Genomic DNA, 17,701 nt, shown 5'->3' on the forward strand with positions numbered 1-17,701 from the left:
AACAAACAAATTAAACCGTTTCTTTGGGGAAACCAACATGGATTTCTATCAAATAAGTCCACCGTCTCTAATTTTCTAGAACTCTCACAGAGAGTAGCAAGAGGATTAGATGCTCAACATCAAACTGATGTGATCTACACGGATTTTGCCAAGGCGTTCGACCGAGTAGATCATGACGTACTGCTACGAAAAATACATAGAATTGGTTTCGACAAACCCCTCCTAAATTTTTTTGTCACGTATTTAAGGAATAGGAAACAATATGTTTGCATCGACGGATACAGGTCTAGAGAATTTTCTGCATTCTCTGGAGTGCCACAGGGGTCAAACCTAGGGCCTCTACTATTTATAATCTTAATTGATGACATTCAAGAATGCATCAAACATTCCACTTGCCTGCTTTTTGATGACGATCTAAAATTACTTAAGAGAATTTGTGATGGTCAAGATTGTGTCAAATTGCAAACTGATTTAGATTCAATTTCATCATGGGCTGATGAAAATTACAAAAAAATGTGTCGCTATGTCGTATACACGTTCGAGAAACCCTATCAAATTCGATTATTGCATCAAAAATGATATATTGTCAAAAGTAAAATCCATCAAGGACCTTGGGGTAGTCTTTGATCCCAAACTTACGTTTTCGGACCATATATTGCAGTTGACGACATCATGCTACAAGCTTCTCGGATTTGTCATAAGACTCTGCAAACAATTTTCCAATCTCGAGGCAATGATGACTTTGTACAACTGCATTATAAGATCTAAAATTGAATACGCCTCCGCTGTATGGGCCCCATACCAACAAAAATACATTGAAAAATTAGAACAGATTCAAAAAAAGTTTTTGAGATACATGTATTTGAGAATGCACGGAGAGTACCCGCGATTCATGCATCACGAAAAATTGCTTGCCGAAACGCGCTACCAAAGTCTCCACTCGAGGAGGAGTGGGGCCCTTGCAGTAACGGCGTACAAAATTCTTAATAATTTAATAGATAGCCCATACCTTCTGGAATGCTATAAGTTATACGTACCGAACAACTACAGCCAGGGACGGCACCATGATCTGCTATGTATCCCACGTGGCATAACGGACGTACTGGCTCGGCATAGCATGACACGAGGTATGGCGCTGTTAAACAACGCCTCCAAGACTATCGATATTTTTAATAGTAGCCTTGAAGAATTCAAGAGGCATATGAATGTAAAAAATCACTATTTATAACTTGTTATTCCTATTCTTTTTCTTTTATTGTTTCGTATCATTTACTTATTATTCTTTACATTGTGTAGTTAATGTTACATGTGTATTGTAAATGGACACAAGTCTGTAATACACAAATTAAAAAAAAAAAAAAAAAAAAAAAAAAAATGGAGATTCGGGTTTTTGGTTTTCGATTCAGCCATTCGTTTTAATTAAATAGGAAATCCTCCAAACCAACATTCACTCAAATTTTTTCGCTGTGTTCGCGTCCCATTAAGAGTGGGTTATAGGGCAGAATGGTGATTTGCTGGAAAACGGCTCTCTAAAACGGCTTAATACTACCTTTCGTATGTCATTCTCAGACTTCATATTCTTTGTTACCAATTAATGGACTATTATTTTTCAGTCTGCCTATTTTTTTTTGTAGTTGCTGTAGGCATTCGACCGTAAAAAATAAAAACATTGATACACCATACAACCCACTTTTAAAACTTGGATGTATGATTATCGCGTTAATAACGGCTTCACACTATATTTTTAATTTAAAATATGTATATAATACACACATCTGTAGAAGTACGGCCTCTAATTATCGTTATGCTATCTGTGGATATTAACAATTAAATAAATACTTCATCTTGCACCAAATTTTCAACGCATTTCACAGTTTTTTTACTTATTCCGGGATGGAAGCCCCCGGTGATGGCGGTGAAGCTATAGGCTCCCTGTTTTACGGCGTATATATTTCGAAAATGCCATCAAGATGTTTCATTAATGGGTCTAAAAGTAGAATACCGACTCACTTAAAGAATTGCAATAATCTTATGAAGCTACAAAAACAGTAAATACTCACAAATTCTCTTTTTTCATGTAAATTTGACGTATTGTATTTTTTCAAGTGTCATATTTTTTAAAAGTTGTAAAATTCAACATTTAACATGCGTTCCTTTTCCTAACGGTTAGCACTAACGTCATGTTGTTTACTGGCGGCATCTTTATGCAAGTGTGTGTGAGAGAATTCATTGTCTTTACGCGCTCTGACTAAGTGGGAGAGTGAACGTTTTTTCATAGGGCACGTTTGGTAATTGAACCAAAAATTACCAATATTATTTTTCTCTTTGTAGATCAATATTATGATTTATCCATGGCAGCCGGAAAAAATACTCCAAACAAGGTATGCTTCAAGTAACGAATAAATGAAAAAAGATTATTGTTTAGTTGTACTAAATGACACAGAATAATTTAACAAATATATAAATAAAAAAATAAAATTTCTTTTATTTCTCGAGGTCAATTTATTAATGATGTTATTAATATGTATAGATATTCTATCAAATATAAAATTAAGAAATTTACCAAATAAATCCACCTTCGATTTTCTCGAAAACGAAAGCTCAAATAAAAAAAGTCATAACCCAAAATTGACAATAAATGAATAACTGCTTTGATAATTTTATAGAGAAACTGACCAGGACGCGATTTTCGTAAATTTACTCAACATGTGAGAACTTTGGGCGGTTGGTTCGATTCAAGACCTCTGTGCGTTACCTCAGAATGATTACAACCCAAGGGCTTATAACTTGTAAACATAAAGAAATATAAACCTTAATGTTGCAGGTTTCAAAACTATCCGTTTTTAGCTTATGACCTATAAAGGGTTTTACCGTTTATACCACGAGTTTCCGAACACCGTGTAAAACAAACTTTATGTATCGGAAATGTTCCTCAACACTAATGACAACAGCAAGTGAATGATGAAACATTTATAAAAAATGTCAAATTAAATGCTTTACCAAAATAGTAGGTTCTGCAAATAAGTCATACTTTTTTACTAAGTTGTTTGTTTTACTTAATATTTCACATTCATATTATACGTTCATTGCTTTGCGACAAACGCACATGTGATGTTATATTTTAACAAGTTCATTAATGTACAACTACCGCCCTCTAGTGACATAAAAATGAAGACATTTTGACAGTTTGCGAAATTTCGCTATCATATAACAAGCGCTTAACTTATCTGTACAAGACATTAAACACGCGAATGCGCAAATATGGACATTCATGGTTGGATAAAATTAAGTAATCAAGAATGTATCACAAAATAATAAATTACGTTTTTTAAATATGTAGGTTATGAATATTATAAAAGTGTGGTGACACCTTTCTTTTCTTCGAGGTGTGTGCGGAAGATGTAAACATGTGTGCGGCCAAATATAACTAATGTTTTGCCACACACGCTACACCCTAACATTGCTGTGAACTGCTTACTGTGGTTTAAAGCCAGTGAATCCACCTAGATTTATTGCCTATCCCATATTTTTAGGATTTATAAAAAAAATAATAATTGTAATTCATAAAACCACCTACCTAAAATTGAGTAGCCATCGAGTGGTTATTTTTTTTTTTTTTTTTTACAGTAATACCGCACAAGAGTCCCAACTGCTCCCGTCTGGAGCCAGTGAGACTATGGCATCCCCAATTGGGGTATGTTGTGAGGCTAAAGGTATTGGAGAGGGGAAGGAGATGGGAAAGAGGAAGATGGGGAAGTACCTGGCTATTCAGATCTGGTCACCAAACACGGCTAAAGCCATTTCAAGCAACGTTTCAATTCTGAATGGTGGTCTTACACCAGGGCGATACTGAGAGTATCTTCCACTCTGGAACGTGCCGCAAATATACTATATATTATTTTAAATTAATTAATTGTGAAATAACACAAATTAATTAAATAAAATTTATTTGCGCACGCCGGGTTCGAACCCGCGACCTTCGGATCTGTAGTCAAAAGCGTATACCACTAGACCACGCCGGCCGTCAAGTTATAAAATTTAACCCGAGTGTTATAAAATTTTCTGTTAAAAATATTATATTATAGGTAGGTACTTTATCGCTTGTCTGAATTCTCCAAACAATTTCAATTTTGAAAATGATACAAATTCAAATCAAATTAGAGTTTATTGAACCAATTTCACGTAGGATTAACGCACACACAACAGAAATTAGTATTTTTGATGAAATTATGTTTTATGAGTTTTCCTTTTTGTAATTTAGTATTTGTTTTTGGCAATATGTAGTACACAGTAGGTGCGATGAATGAACTGGACCTGCTGATAATTGGTGGATACTACACGGAGAATAAGAGACATGGCTTGGTGAAGAGTGTCCTCCTCGGAGTAGCAGTTCCTCCTGAAGTTGAAGGTTTGTGTTTGCTAATTCATCTTGCACCATTTCAAGCAAATAGTGAATAGTAGAACTTACGTCCAAATAAGTATGTTTCTAATTTTCTCTTATTTAATTTTAAATCAAAATCAAAATTTCTTCTGAAATCATAAGCTTTATAAGTAAGTACTTAATTATAAACCATAATATTTCTTGTGAATTTTTACTTATTTTATTTGAAATAAGAAATTATGTATACAATTTGTCCAAAGAAACGCGACTATCTCAGTGTCATTTTTTTTTTTTTAATTTTCTTCAACCAGGTAAGTACCATAATATTGATTGTTCCGATTTGACAGGGCGTAGTTAAATCCACACTCATGCAAACTCTGGCGGGATGAAAAGGTACTATCCAACACAGACACAGACGGTCACAAAAAGCATAAGACAGATAATTAATTCATCTGAATAATAATTCGTCTGAATGACGTTTAACATTCCCTAAGACGTTTTCTAACCAACAAACTCAAATAAATTTATTGTTGTAAAATTATTATTTATATTACAGGTGATCTTCCAACGCTGATTCACTCAGTCGGCCGTGTGATGCTCTCTCTCCGTGCTGAAGAGACAGAAGAGCTTTGCAGCAAACTGCAGCCGCACTGGAGGGTGCTGGAGAAGGGTGGCTCCCCTCCAGACTCCATCTGCTGGACCAAGGAAAAGCCTGATCTCTGGATTGAGCCCCGAAATTCAGTTATTCTGCAGGTCAGCGTCTTTTGTACACCTGTAGAAATGGTATCAATATCCTGGTAAATGGTTTGATTTCTAGACCTTCCACCACCTAACCTTTCTTCTTATACTACTTTCCACTTCAACCTATCCTAACTTACCTTTCTACTTGCACTACTTCCCACTTTAACTTAACCTTACAACATTATTTATTTTACTACTTCACACTTAACCTCCAATTAATTCCTAGACACTAATTCATTCTATATGTTTTTATTACTAAACTTTTTTGAACAAAGAGTTCTTCCGAAACCCGTCAATCTTCAAAACAACGTTGATATGTTTTCTCTGATATTGATATTATTGAGGAATATATTTTTCCCCTTATAATACCGCACTGAAGAACTTTTTCACCTCATTCCTTATGTACGGTAAAACCTGCCCACACATTCCTTTATAAAATATTTTCATGCAACAGGTTATTCTTTTTGGTCCCTTAAAAAACCTTATGAGGCATTCGTGGAATTCTTGCCGACAGCGAATCAGTTCATTTTGTCATCAAACGTACTAATTTCGGTTGTGGTTTAATGAACTCGGATTTAAAAAAAATATGAAGTGTCATTTTAAAAGTTTGAACTGATTGTTTCAAGAATTCAGACAAATGTAAATGTAAGACAAAGTACCTACCAATAATATAATATTTTAACTGAAAATTATTTTAATTGTCGTTTTCAAAATTGGTACTGATGTGGGGCTGTTCAAGTATTATGTAAGCACTATAGGGGGGCAGGGGGGTCTTTGCTTTGCTTATTTTTGATGACATGGGGGGGTGGGGGGGTGGGGGGGGGGTCGAGATAGTGATAACGCCAACACTGCTCAGCAGTAGTTATTTTTTTTTTACACATTGGCAACCCACACATTGTCTATGTTTGAAAACCGAATACATATTCGGGGATTCCCACAAATAATTAATACGTTTAGGTACTCGCTTAAAAAACAGAATACATTAACAGAAAAATGCATATAGGTACCAATTTTTACGTAAGCATGGGAGGGGGGGGGGGGGTAAGAGCTTTGCTTACTTTTGGTGACAAGGGGGAAGAGGGGGTAAATAATTGTAATAAATCTGCTTACGTAATACTTGAACGGCCCCTGTGTCAAAAAATTCAGATAAGCGATAAAGTACCTTCAAATAATAAAATATTTTTTTGACTAGAAACTTTTTAATTCCATATTTGAAATATGTATTTCTTTTGTTTAAATTTCTTAGGGTTAATCTTGATATGTAAAGTCAGATTTCGGATTTTTCAAGGGTTCATCTCGAGAAATGGGAAAAATCCCAGACTTTGGTTGGCACCGTAATCCCTGTGCTGCATTTGTCTTAATCCTGCATTTTTGCTGGTTGCACTACTTTGATTCAATCGTAGGAATATCTTTTTTTTATTGGCAGCATGTCGTTTATTGCACTATATTCTTGAGCTATATATATGACATACAGAAACAAGTAAATAAAACATGAATATACTTGATATTGCAATGTGAAATAAAGAAACAAGTAAATAAAACATGAATATACTTGATATTGTGATGTGACATACAGAAACAAGTAAATAAAACATGAATATACTTGATATTGCAATGTGACATACAGAAACAAGTAAATAAAACATGAATATACTTGATATTGCAATGTGAAATACAGAAACAAGTAAATAAAACATGAATATACTTGATATTGCGATGTGACATACAGAAACAAGTAAATAAAACATGAATATACTTGATATTGCGATGTGACATACAGAAACAAGTAAATAAAACATGAATATACTTGATATTGCGATGTGACATACAGAAACAAGTAAATAAAACATGAATATACTTGATATTGCAATGTGAAATACAGAAACAAGTAAATAAAACATGAATATACTTGATATTGTGATGTGACATACAGAAACAAGTAAATAAAACATGAATATACTTGATATTCCAATGTGAAATACAGAAACAAGTAAATAAAACATGAATATACTTGATATTGTGATGTGACATACAGAAACAAGTAAATAAAACATGAATATACTTGATATTGCAATGTGAAATACAGAAACAAGTAAATAAAACATGAATATACTTGATATTGCGATGTGACATACAGAAACAAGTAAATAAAACATGAATATACTTGATATTGCGATGTGACATACAGAAACAAGTAAATAAAACATGAATATACTTGATATTGCAATATGAAATACAGAAACAAGTAAATAAAACATGAATATTCTTGATATTGTGATGTGACATACAGAAACAAGTAAATAAAACATGAATATACTTGATATTGTGATGTGACATACAGAAACAAGTAAATAAAACATGAATATACTTGATATTGCAATGTGACATACAGAAACAAGTAAATAAAACATGAATATACTTGATATTGCAATGTGAAATACAGAAACAAGTAAATAAAACATGAATATACTTGATATTGTGATGTGACATACAGAAACAAGTAAATAAAACATGAATATACTTGATATTGTGATGTGACATACAGAAACAAGTAAATAAAACATGAATATACTTGATATTGCAATGTGACATACAGAAACAAGTAAATAAAACATAAATATACTTGATATTCCAATGTGACATACAGAAGCAAGTAAATAAAACATGAATATACTTGATATTGCGATTCGCATAGTATTAATTATAAAGGAGAAAAAATCTAAAGGTATATACAGTAGCTTGTAATTTGGATGCTAGATGGCACTGGAACTCGGTATTAATTACCTTACGGATATGCATGAATATCAAAAATGAATTAACAATCAGGTACTTTGTTAAATCCTTTTTTATATTAATACTATTACAGTATATTTTGGGAGGTCATTGACCAAGAAACGATCCGCCACTAGTCGCAATTTATGTTTCAAAATATGGAATGAGTTTTCTAATGTATTATGTATTATATTTTTGATTTTTGTTCATTTATGGAACTACTTTAATATTATTGGAATTTAGTTAGTAATCAATGTTACCTAATCTACGTATGATATCGGTAAAATAAAAATAAAACATTTCGTTACAACTCTTATTTTTTAAATAATTTGAGCATTTTATTTCCCGGTGCCATCCCGGGATTGAAAAATTCTAGCACCGTGATACCGGTTCTGAAAAAAATAAGAGCCCTAGTCTGCACATTTTAGCTAACATGCAACTATCAATCCCACAATTATAATATCCCGTGAGTCTGTGCCAGTTTTTACATACATAATTTGTTAAATAAAATGCTGTCTAAATTGTCTCTTTCCACTAACAACTTGATTCAAAAAATATAATAGACTACTTAAATATAATTATGGTAAATTTTTTATTTCCAGATTAAAGCATCGGAGTTGACTCGCACTAGCGCTTTCAAAACTGATTTTACTTTGAGGTTTCCAAGAATTGAAAAGGTCCGCTTCGACAAACCTTGGCACGGATGTATGACCACCATGGAGTTTGCTGAATTGACTAAGGTAGATCATCACCTTTTTTTAATTAATCTATATTTGACTGAAGTCCTGTTTTAATTCGATCGTTTGGCATTTCATCTGTCAGTAAATTTATTTGTACGTTCCGTTTCCGATTTCGAAAATCTGCTGCATCCACTTTATTATTCAAGTAAGCCTAAACCCATCGTCTCACTGTCTTGGTAAAGGTAAGGAATTGATAAAAAAAGTAAAGTTCACTACGGTTTCCAGCGCAGCAATTGTGGGAATTCTCTATGCAGGGTTTGTAAATCTGCTGCATCCACTATCCACTTTATTATTCAAGCAAGCCTTACTTTGCCTAGATAGCTAATTTTGACTTGAGTTTTTTAATATTATGGTCAGCCTGAAAAAAGTTTGAAAAAATAATTATTGTCTTTGAGATGGTGATGTTTCTTTGGACAAATTGTATAATTCCTATTACTTGGTTTATAATTAAGTAGGTCGGTACCTACTGACAAATCCTATGATTTCAGAGAAAATTTTGTTTTTTTAAATTTATTTAATTAGAAAAAAAAAAAAAAAAATTATATTAACTCCACACAGGAGGCCCTGAAGAAAATAATTTCCCTCAGGGCCTATGTCATCTTTGGGGATGCTGTGTGGAGGGTCTTTTTGTGGAGAGGAAGGAGTGAACATGGGTATTGAAGAGTCCCATGTTGAAAGAGGGAGGAAACACAGAGGCCGGCAGTTCGTTCCACAGCCGAGCTGTTGAACTTAAGAACGAATCGTAGAAGCGACCCGTTCTCATGTGACAAATGTCAACCGTGTACAAATGTTGGGCGCGCGTTTGGCGTGTATCCCGACTACGCACCGGTGCCGAAGGGATCAATGACGCTAGTTCCTCAGAGCATCTTCCATTGTAATACCGATAGAACAAGGACAGCATACCTACCTGACGCCTGTGCTCTAAAGATTGCAGTCCGTTTGTTAAGATTGGGGAATCTATCAAACGGACCGCCCGTTTTTGCACAGAGTCAAGGGTTTTTTTCAGGTATTTAGGGGCTCCGGACCAGAGATGGCTGCCAAATTCGACAGTAGGGCGCACTTGCGATTTGTACAGGGTCAGCAGTTGTGTAATAATATACTTTTTGGATGGGAGGTCTACTGTTCACAGAACTACTAGTATTTTATTATTGAAACCTCTTGTGCATATTTTTACAATAGCATTATGGATATACATTGAAACACACAAATTTTGTTACTAATTTCATATTTTTTCAATTGTCATTTTGTGGGTAAGTAGATCACTTCTTTGTCTTATGTATCTGTAATGTATTTCTACGATATATAATATGTTATTCTAATTTACAGGATTCATACATTGTGGAGAAGCTAACAGCCCGCCACATCGGAGAGAATGAGTTAGCGGAAGGTGCTGAAGTTTCCCCCAGAAAGCAAGCTAAGATGTTGGAAGTGGGATCCCAGTTTAAGGCAGCCGATGTAACGGGAGCTCAGGAGTGCTCCAGTCTGTACAGTGGGAAGGAGGTGTGTGTTATGACGGGAAACGACCAAGCATCCAAGGCAGATTTGGAAATCAAAGTTGTAGAGAATGGAGGAAAAATTGTTCAAAATCCAGGTACAAAATAGATTTTTTTATTGATGGAACTTCTATGTTATTATGTGATTTTAGATCAAAATATTATAAGATCAGAATTAAACTAAATAAATAGAAAAATAATTATTTTCACTGAATGTTGGTTGGACGAAACGAGAACGGGGCGGACGGCATTATTCAGTCCAAAAATTCATGACGATAACGGCATGAATGTCAAACACGATGCGGTAAATATTTCAAGTTAGCGTGAGCAGGATGAATTCCGAACAAAGGATTTATACACTGTAAGACAAATTTTTAACTGAACTCTTTATGTGAATCGAAGCCAGTGTTGGCAATCATATAGATGACGACCTGGGATAATTCGACAGTATTTGGTGGCACTACATATTAGACAAGCTGCTGTGTTGGACATCCCTTGCAGTTTGTTATATATATGGGGACTTGGTAGTGAGACAATGAAATATGATGTTGTGTGGTGTCACAGCGTTTATTGCGAGTCAGTATAATTGTGCGGTTGGAAGATGACTGAAACCGATGAGGATGACACCAGGTGTAGACGGCGGTAGGATGGTCGAGGCGCGGGTCAGTGGGTCGACACCTCGTTGATGGAGACCGGACTCGTGGGCGTGTTCAGCACAGGTGAAGGCGAGGAGTCTTCCAGGTACTTCAGCGTAAACGAGGTAGCCGAAGGTGAGATGGACCTGGTCGGCAGATGAGCGAGAGATGCAGGCCGGTATGGCCAGGAATAATGATGTACTTAGGTCCTCCACCGCTTATATAGCTGCTGATTCCTTTGTTATTGTCTGCCACGGGTTGGAGTAGCGTCTGGACGTCGAACTCGCAGAATCACTGACTCGGTTCATTGTATGAACATTTGCATCACCTGTATGCAAACATTCTCTTATCAGCAGTTTACGTATCGCGGTCCCGATATTTCAATTGAAGTTTCGTAAGTCTGATTGTTGACTCAGCTTTTTTACTCGTGCGGTCTAGTTATGATATGATGACCTTAGGAGCGGTGACGTAACCACTACATACATTAGACAAACCAGCTTACAGAATACAAACTATTGCAGTAGTCCATTCTGAAGACTACAAGCACTGGGATGATAAAAGTCAATAAAACTAGTCAATATTGGCTTCCTACAATTCAGTCTGAGTTCATTCAACAAATTGAAGCTAGGATTTCCATTTTGCAATACATGCTTCCTATATTTTGTTTACAATAAATTACTTTTAACCCGTGGAATCTTTTTGTGAGATATTTCTCCCAGCCTGATATGGACTCACAAAATTCGTGCTGTCCCATTTTGAATAGTGTTAGAAAGAAAGAACACCATGCTTTCAGTTTGCATACAAAAGTTTACCATAGACTCTCCCGAAAATTTTTAAATAATTCTATGAAGCTACATTTTGAAAAATATTTGTCAAGGTTTGCAAATTTTTTAATAATTTTTTTTTATATAAAACAAAAAAAGTGACAGTAAATTTTATATTACCTTTGTCTAATTAAATATGATGATAAAAACCACCAATAAGCGACTAAAATTTATGTATGTTTGCATTCAAATTTTTAATTGCATTTGTGAATTTGTAATAAAAAAATCTGAAAGTCTTTTTTCATCTGTCTTAAAAAACAATATTTTATTTTGAAATACGTTGGAAACTAAATTAATTCGAAAAAATATTTCTGTGCATTCAGCATTTTGACTGTTCGCTTGTGAGAAATAAATACATTGCAAAATATCAGAGGCTCTAGTATGGATGAAGGCCAACCTCCTAAATGAATCTTAAAATTGCCTTCGTAGTGAACATTAAATTAATAAAAACTAGCTTTTTGCCCATTGCAGGCAACTAATGGGTAAAAATTATTCGAATAAGTGGATGTAAAAAATAAAAAATTACATCTATTTTGGTGTTGAATGTGGATGAAGCAAAGAGTGTGTTTCGACACTTTTGCTTTTTGCCTGAAACTAATGGGTAAATATTTGGTTTAATGTTTGAATGTGAATAAAGCCAGGAGTGTGGGACTACAAAATTTACAAAAAGAAATGTATATTTGGAGAAAAAATGGTGCCAAGAAGCTGACTGATCATTTTTTCACCGAGCCGTTCGGGTTGTGTAGGTCGAGACGCGTAATTTGATACCCATATCGTATGTACGGTTTTTGTCACCGACATTCTTCAAAAGTCCCAGCGAGTTTTATTTTGGAAAAAAACATTGCTCTATAAACCCCCAAAATGTAAAAACTTTTATTGGAAAATATTTTATTAAAAAAAAAAACTTCAAACTTAATATATTAACCTTCCAGCGGGCGCGCTGTCGTAAAATTTACGACAAACGCGCCTTATCGCTTCCCCCACTCTTGCGACTTAGTTGTAAGCATCGAGCTTCGAGCTATGCTAGAGTCAAATCAAATGTCAAACATTTACCGCAAGATATAAATGCTTTTCTCAAAGTGAATTACGGTAGGGCAGTTGAACCGATAACAGAAGAATAAAACAGAAGCTTTCCAAAATGCGGTGTTTGTCGGTTATGTGCACTGGATAAGAAAAGATCCTCCGCATCAATGAAGTGTTGCCGTTGCCAGTCCTTTACATGCAAGAACCATTCTTCAGTTGAGGTGGTTTGTAACAATTGTAAGGATGAGAATATTGATTCTGACTAAATAGGTCGATAAAATATTTTGTTTTGAAATATTTAGAGTGTTGCTTCGTTTTTTTTAAGAAAGTCAAATATATTTTTTTAAAGTACTGCCTATTATGATTTTTCATATCCTTAAAGAAATTCCCTAACGTTTGTATAAAGAAAACACCACTTACATGGAAAAAACTTGATGACGTAAAATTTACGACAAGCGCCCGCTCAAGGGAAATTTCTCAACGCGCCCGGAAGGTTAAAAAAAAAAAAAATTACCAAAAAAATATTTTCATAACACAATCAGGTACCTACTCGTTAAAAAATAAAGAAATAAAAACTTTAAATATGAATGGCTCCCGGGGCGACGGTACCCATGCCCGCCTCTCAAATTTATTACAAACACTCAAACTGGAAAAACTTTTGATTAAAAAAATGTTTATTTTACAAAACAATTAACATCGCTTCACCCTATTAAGTTCTGCGCTCCTGGTACAAATTATAAATTTGTGTGACGCTATTGATGTTGTTTTTCACTACGGGGCGACGGCACCCGTGCCAAATTATTTTTACCAAACTAAATTTTATTTCGTTCAAAAGCATTATCGATTTTTCAAAAGATGAACTACCAAAGTAGGTACCTGCACAGATTTTATCGTTTTATTTTTATTTTAAATCTATACGTTATATTACAACACAACGGACCTAACCTAGAAAACGGGCTTAAACACGCTCTCAGTACCTGCCTACCTAGGACCTCTACCCGGTACCATCTGTGTAGGTACCTGCACCTACTTTTAAAAAAAATACCGAAAAAATATATACATAACGCAATTAGGTACCTACTCGTTAAAAAATAAAGAGATGAAAACTTTAAATATGAATGGCTCCCAGGCTAACCTTATCCAACTTCTGCGCTCCTGGTACAAATTATAAATTTGCGAGACGCTATTGATGTAGTTTTTCACTACGGGGCGACGGTACCCGTGCCAAATTATTTTTACCAAATTTTATTTTATTTCGTTCCAAAGCATTATCAATTTTCAAAAAATAAACTGCCAAAGTAAGTACCTACGCAGATTTTATCGTTTCTTTGAAGTAACATCCCTAAAATAAAAGCACATCACTTCGGTGCTAGTCTATGATTGGCTATTATTTCTGATTGGCCAAAAGCCTGACTAATTAAAAATGGCTTTTTTTGGTTCAAATTGCAAATGTCAAACTTTAGCCGGTTATCGTGAGACATTTTGAACCGAGCGCCATATGTAGGACGGCCGATTAACGTTCCTAAACCTTCGGACGATGATTTATTTCGAAAACTTTAACCGTAGCCTCCATTTTTTCGACGGAATTCAATCATCAGGATGACCGTGTAGATTTGATAAAAAAATCGTACCACGTGGTTTTTGCGTGACCACGTGACTATTTTTTTCCTATGATACCATTATGCAAAGAAAAACATTTCCACTTAAATTAAATCAATTAGCCTAAAAGTGAGGAAATTTCATAAAATTTTGGGTGAAATTAAAAAAAAAAAACAACGATACCTGATTAAATCAGACCCGACGCTCGATCAAAATCAATTGTGATTTTAATTTACGTTAGAGTTATGCGAAAAACGAAACATTTTCGAGCAAAAAGGCGCACGAAATTTTTTTTTAATGATTTCGCGTTCGGGGTGCGTTTGAAATTGAATAAAAATATAAACGGTGAAGGAAAAAAAGTTTTACAGATCGATGGTGATCGATGAAAACGAAACATTGAGAAAATGCACCAAAATTTGGCCGTTTCGAAACCGTGCGTTTGGCAACACTCGCGGGAAATCGTCGATTTGAAGCTGTGCCAATTCAACGCCCGCAAATCAACTTTTTGTGTGTTAGGCAATCCCAGCGGCCGGAGAGAGTACTGCTGCACTTTCGTATGGCGCGCCGCGAGCGCTTCAAGTTTCCGCTGCCAGAGGCTCCTCAAATTTTTGTCGACATCTTGGCCCGAACGAATATAATAGTAAACATTTCCATACAAACTTTTACTGACTCGTATTTTCGGTTTTTACAGACCGAATTGAACCTCGGCTTCTATACGGACGGGAAGGCATCTCGGTCGCTTTTCCCCTGAAGCCCGAAACAAATGAAAGGCAACTTTTTTCTCGCACGCCAAAACGAACCTCCAAAACGTATCGACTTGAGGGGGAGAGCGGTCGCTTTTCGCCTAAATGCCCCACGAAAAAAAAACAAAGAAACTGAGTATTAATATATGTATTTCTTTTCCTCACAGGTCGATCTACATTCTGCATAGTTGCTGGTAACATAAATGTGCGAGTCAACAATATTATCAAGTGTTCCTCTCATAACGTGGCAACAGTGGAATGGTTCCTAAGGTCTGTGGGTCCCGACATAGTCTCCCAGGGATCCCTACCTCCGTGGACTCCTCGGGATCTGATTGGAACCTCCAGCCAGATGGCCGAGGAGTTTGCTCTGAAGTACGATCAGTTCGGAGACAGCTACTCACAGCCTGCCACGTTAGAATCCCTCAAATATTCAATGAAGAGGGTCAGTGAAGTTGTAAGTATTTATCATTCTATTTACGATTTAGTCCATTTTTGGGCACTGCTGTGATGGTGTATATGTATATATTTTTGTTTTTGTTTTTTTTTCCGTACAAAAAGACACACATATTAAAAATCCTTAGTATGGGGTACAAACTTACCCGATAAATTTGCTGAGAACTTGCCCAAAGCGAGTGTGGCAACATTGCGTATTTGTGATTGGCCCATATCCATGGAAACCGCATGTAAACAATAATATGAGACTGATAGTTTGACATTTAAAATGTACAAAATCGAATGTTTTGAATCAAATTCAAAAAGAGAACTGCACTAAAATAACAAATTGTAGTTACACTTTTTATTTCCGGCAAGCAGCGCGTGCATTTCCATCATATAGCCCATAAACATAGTGAATGTCTGCCCGTTCTTCGTGGGTAAAGCCAGGCATTGTCACAGTAATTAAATAATAAAATTACTCACAAAAAAACAATTTTAACAGTTATGTAGAGCTACAACTTAAGGCGATGCACTACGTCGTGTAATATTTTAAATTGAGCCGCTATCAATAACAACCCTTACGTAGATGGCGATAAGGGTTAAATTCCCGCTTAACACCATCCGCCTGTTTTGATTTATGCAAGAAAAAAACATGGCCAAAAAGTGCCTTTTATTTTATTTTGTGGATGTTCAGGCATAAATATTTAATTTTTTTTTCGATCATTTTATAAATAACTTAATTTTCCACATTATACAATAAAATCATAACCAAAAATGGGTTCGTAAGTAAGAGATTTTGAACTTCAATGCAGTTTTCATAGGCCTTATACATTATTTTTTTCTGGGCTTATAAAAAGACTTATCTAAAAAATACTCGATTATTTCAAAGGCTAAGATGTATTCTACTCGCAGTATTTAATTAAAGCATCTGAAACATTTCTAGGCGACCAAATTTTCAAACCAAAAACACATGATTTTGAAATACTACGTATGGCATCGCCTTAATAAACAAAATGTTAAAAGTAAGTCTTAGGAGAAAATCACGCTGCATAAAGATGTTCTTTTAAGTAAGTCTTAGTAAATACACACTAGATAAAGGCACACTATATTAACAAAATTTGATTACAACAATAAATTCAATCACCGCTTAAATCGACTTCATTAAATTATCAGATATAACTTTGCAAATAAAATAAAAATTATTGAAACGACGCACTTCAAGTAAAGTCACATTCAAATTCAACACTGACTGACGCGGCACAGTAGATTTGGCAACAAAGCAAAATAATAATGCCGGCCGCACACGGCAGACCAATTTTACCTAAAAAGTACCCCCAAAGGTTGGAATTTCGACAAAAGTTATCAAACTTTTTTTACTTGAACGGACACCCTTTATATTTGTAAAAGATATTTTTTGTGAGTGGAAAAGTGAAAGCAAGTGGATATTTTAGGATATGTTTTGTTAATATTGTTTTTACATATTTTTTTAAATTCCAGATTGGAAGAGTTCATCTATTACCATTTGAGCTTTTGGAGCTGGATAAAGAACTCTTTGCCGGAGCTGTCAGTCCACACTCCTTCCTGAGGTGTTGCCACGTCCACATCATCACCGATCATACCGCCCTATTGCCAGCCGAAGCAGCAAAGTTCCAAAGAAATGTGCGTATTATGAAGTTTGAATTAGATTTCTTTGGGGGCTCATATTCTGAGGAACTCACCGCCGATGGTATTACTCACATCTTGGTGCCACACTCTTGTGGGATTAAAAAGATACAAGATGTGCAAGAGCAGGTGAAGAACACCTTTGATGTTAAACCTCTCTTTTTAAGTCTGGAGTGGCTAAAAGCTTCTCTTAAAAACATGAGACGTGTGAAAGAAGATAATTATCTTATGTGAGAGAAGATAATTATTATCTTATGAAAGGGAAGATAGGTAATTATTAACTTATGTGAGGGAAGATAGGTCATTATTATTGTGTGAGAGAAAATAGATAATCATTATCCTATGTAAAGGAAGATAGGTAATTATTGTCTTATGTAAAGGAAGATAGGTAATTATCATTTCCTTATCTGTGGTGTGTAATTACTACACATTGCTTCTAATAACTTTAATAATTCTATAAATATAATAAATTCTAGGTTCAGATTTTAGGTATTCCTCCGTTATACATTAATGTACTGAATTAAAAAATAATATTTTACATAGTTTTCAAATTCAATTAAAAATCAGAGATTTTTGTTAAAAAACGGGAACAAATACACTAATAAAATCAACCGTGTGATGCTGCTACGCGAAGAGTGTGCGAGGAAAGACAC

The 17,701-nt window shown here is 35.0% G+C and overlaps 1 protein-coding gene across 3 annotated transcripts in view; it reads left to right on the forward strand.

Moving 5' to 3' along the window:
* Positions 1 to 17,432, forward strand: part of DNAlig4 (DNA ligase 4) — a 38,386-nt gene extending 20,954 nt beyond the window's left edge. For all 3 annotated transcript variants that reach the window (XM_089650454.1, XM_089650457.1, XM_089650461.1), the window contains 6 exons: positions 4,285 to 4,408; positions 4,938 to 5,134; positions 8,497 to 8,634; positions 9,961 to 10,225; positions 15,119 to 15,405; positions 16,884 to 17,432. In XM_089650454.1, the coding sequence (XP_089506580.1) occupies positions 4,285 to 4,408; positions 4,938 to 5,134; positions 8,497 to 8,634; positions 9,961 to 10,225; positions 15,119 to 15,405; positions 16,884 to 17,282 (1,410 nt within the window). In that variant the 3' untranslated portion in view covers positions 17,283 to 17,432. The remainder of the gene's footprint in view (positions 1 to 4,284; positions 4,409 to 4,937; positions 5,135 to 8,496; positions 8,635 to 9,960; positions 10,226 to 15,118; positions 15,406 to 16,883) is intronic.
* The last annotated feature ends 269 nt before the right edge of the window (positions 17,433 to 17,701 follow it).

Source organism: Hesperophylax consimilis, chromosome 3 (genome assembly GCF_061612785.1).
Source record: "Hesperophylax consimilis isolate HC1 chromosome 3, BYU_Hcon_1.0, whole genome shotgun sequence".
Classification (NCBI taxonomy): Eukaryota; Metazoa; Arthropoda; class Insecta; order Trichoptera; family Limnephilidae; genus Hesperophylax; species Hesperophylax consimilis.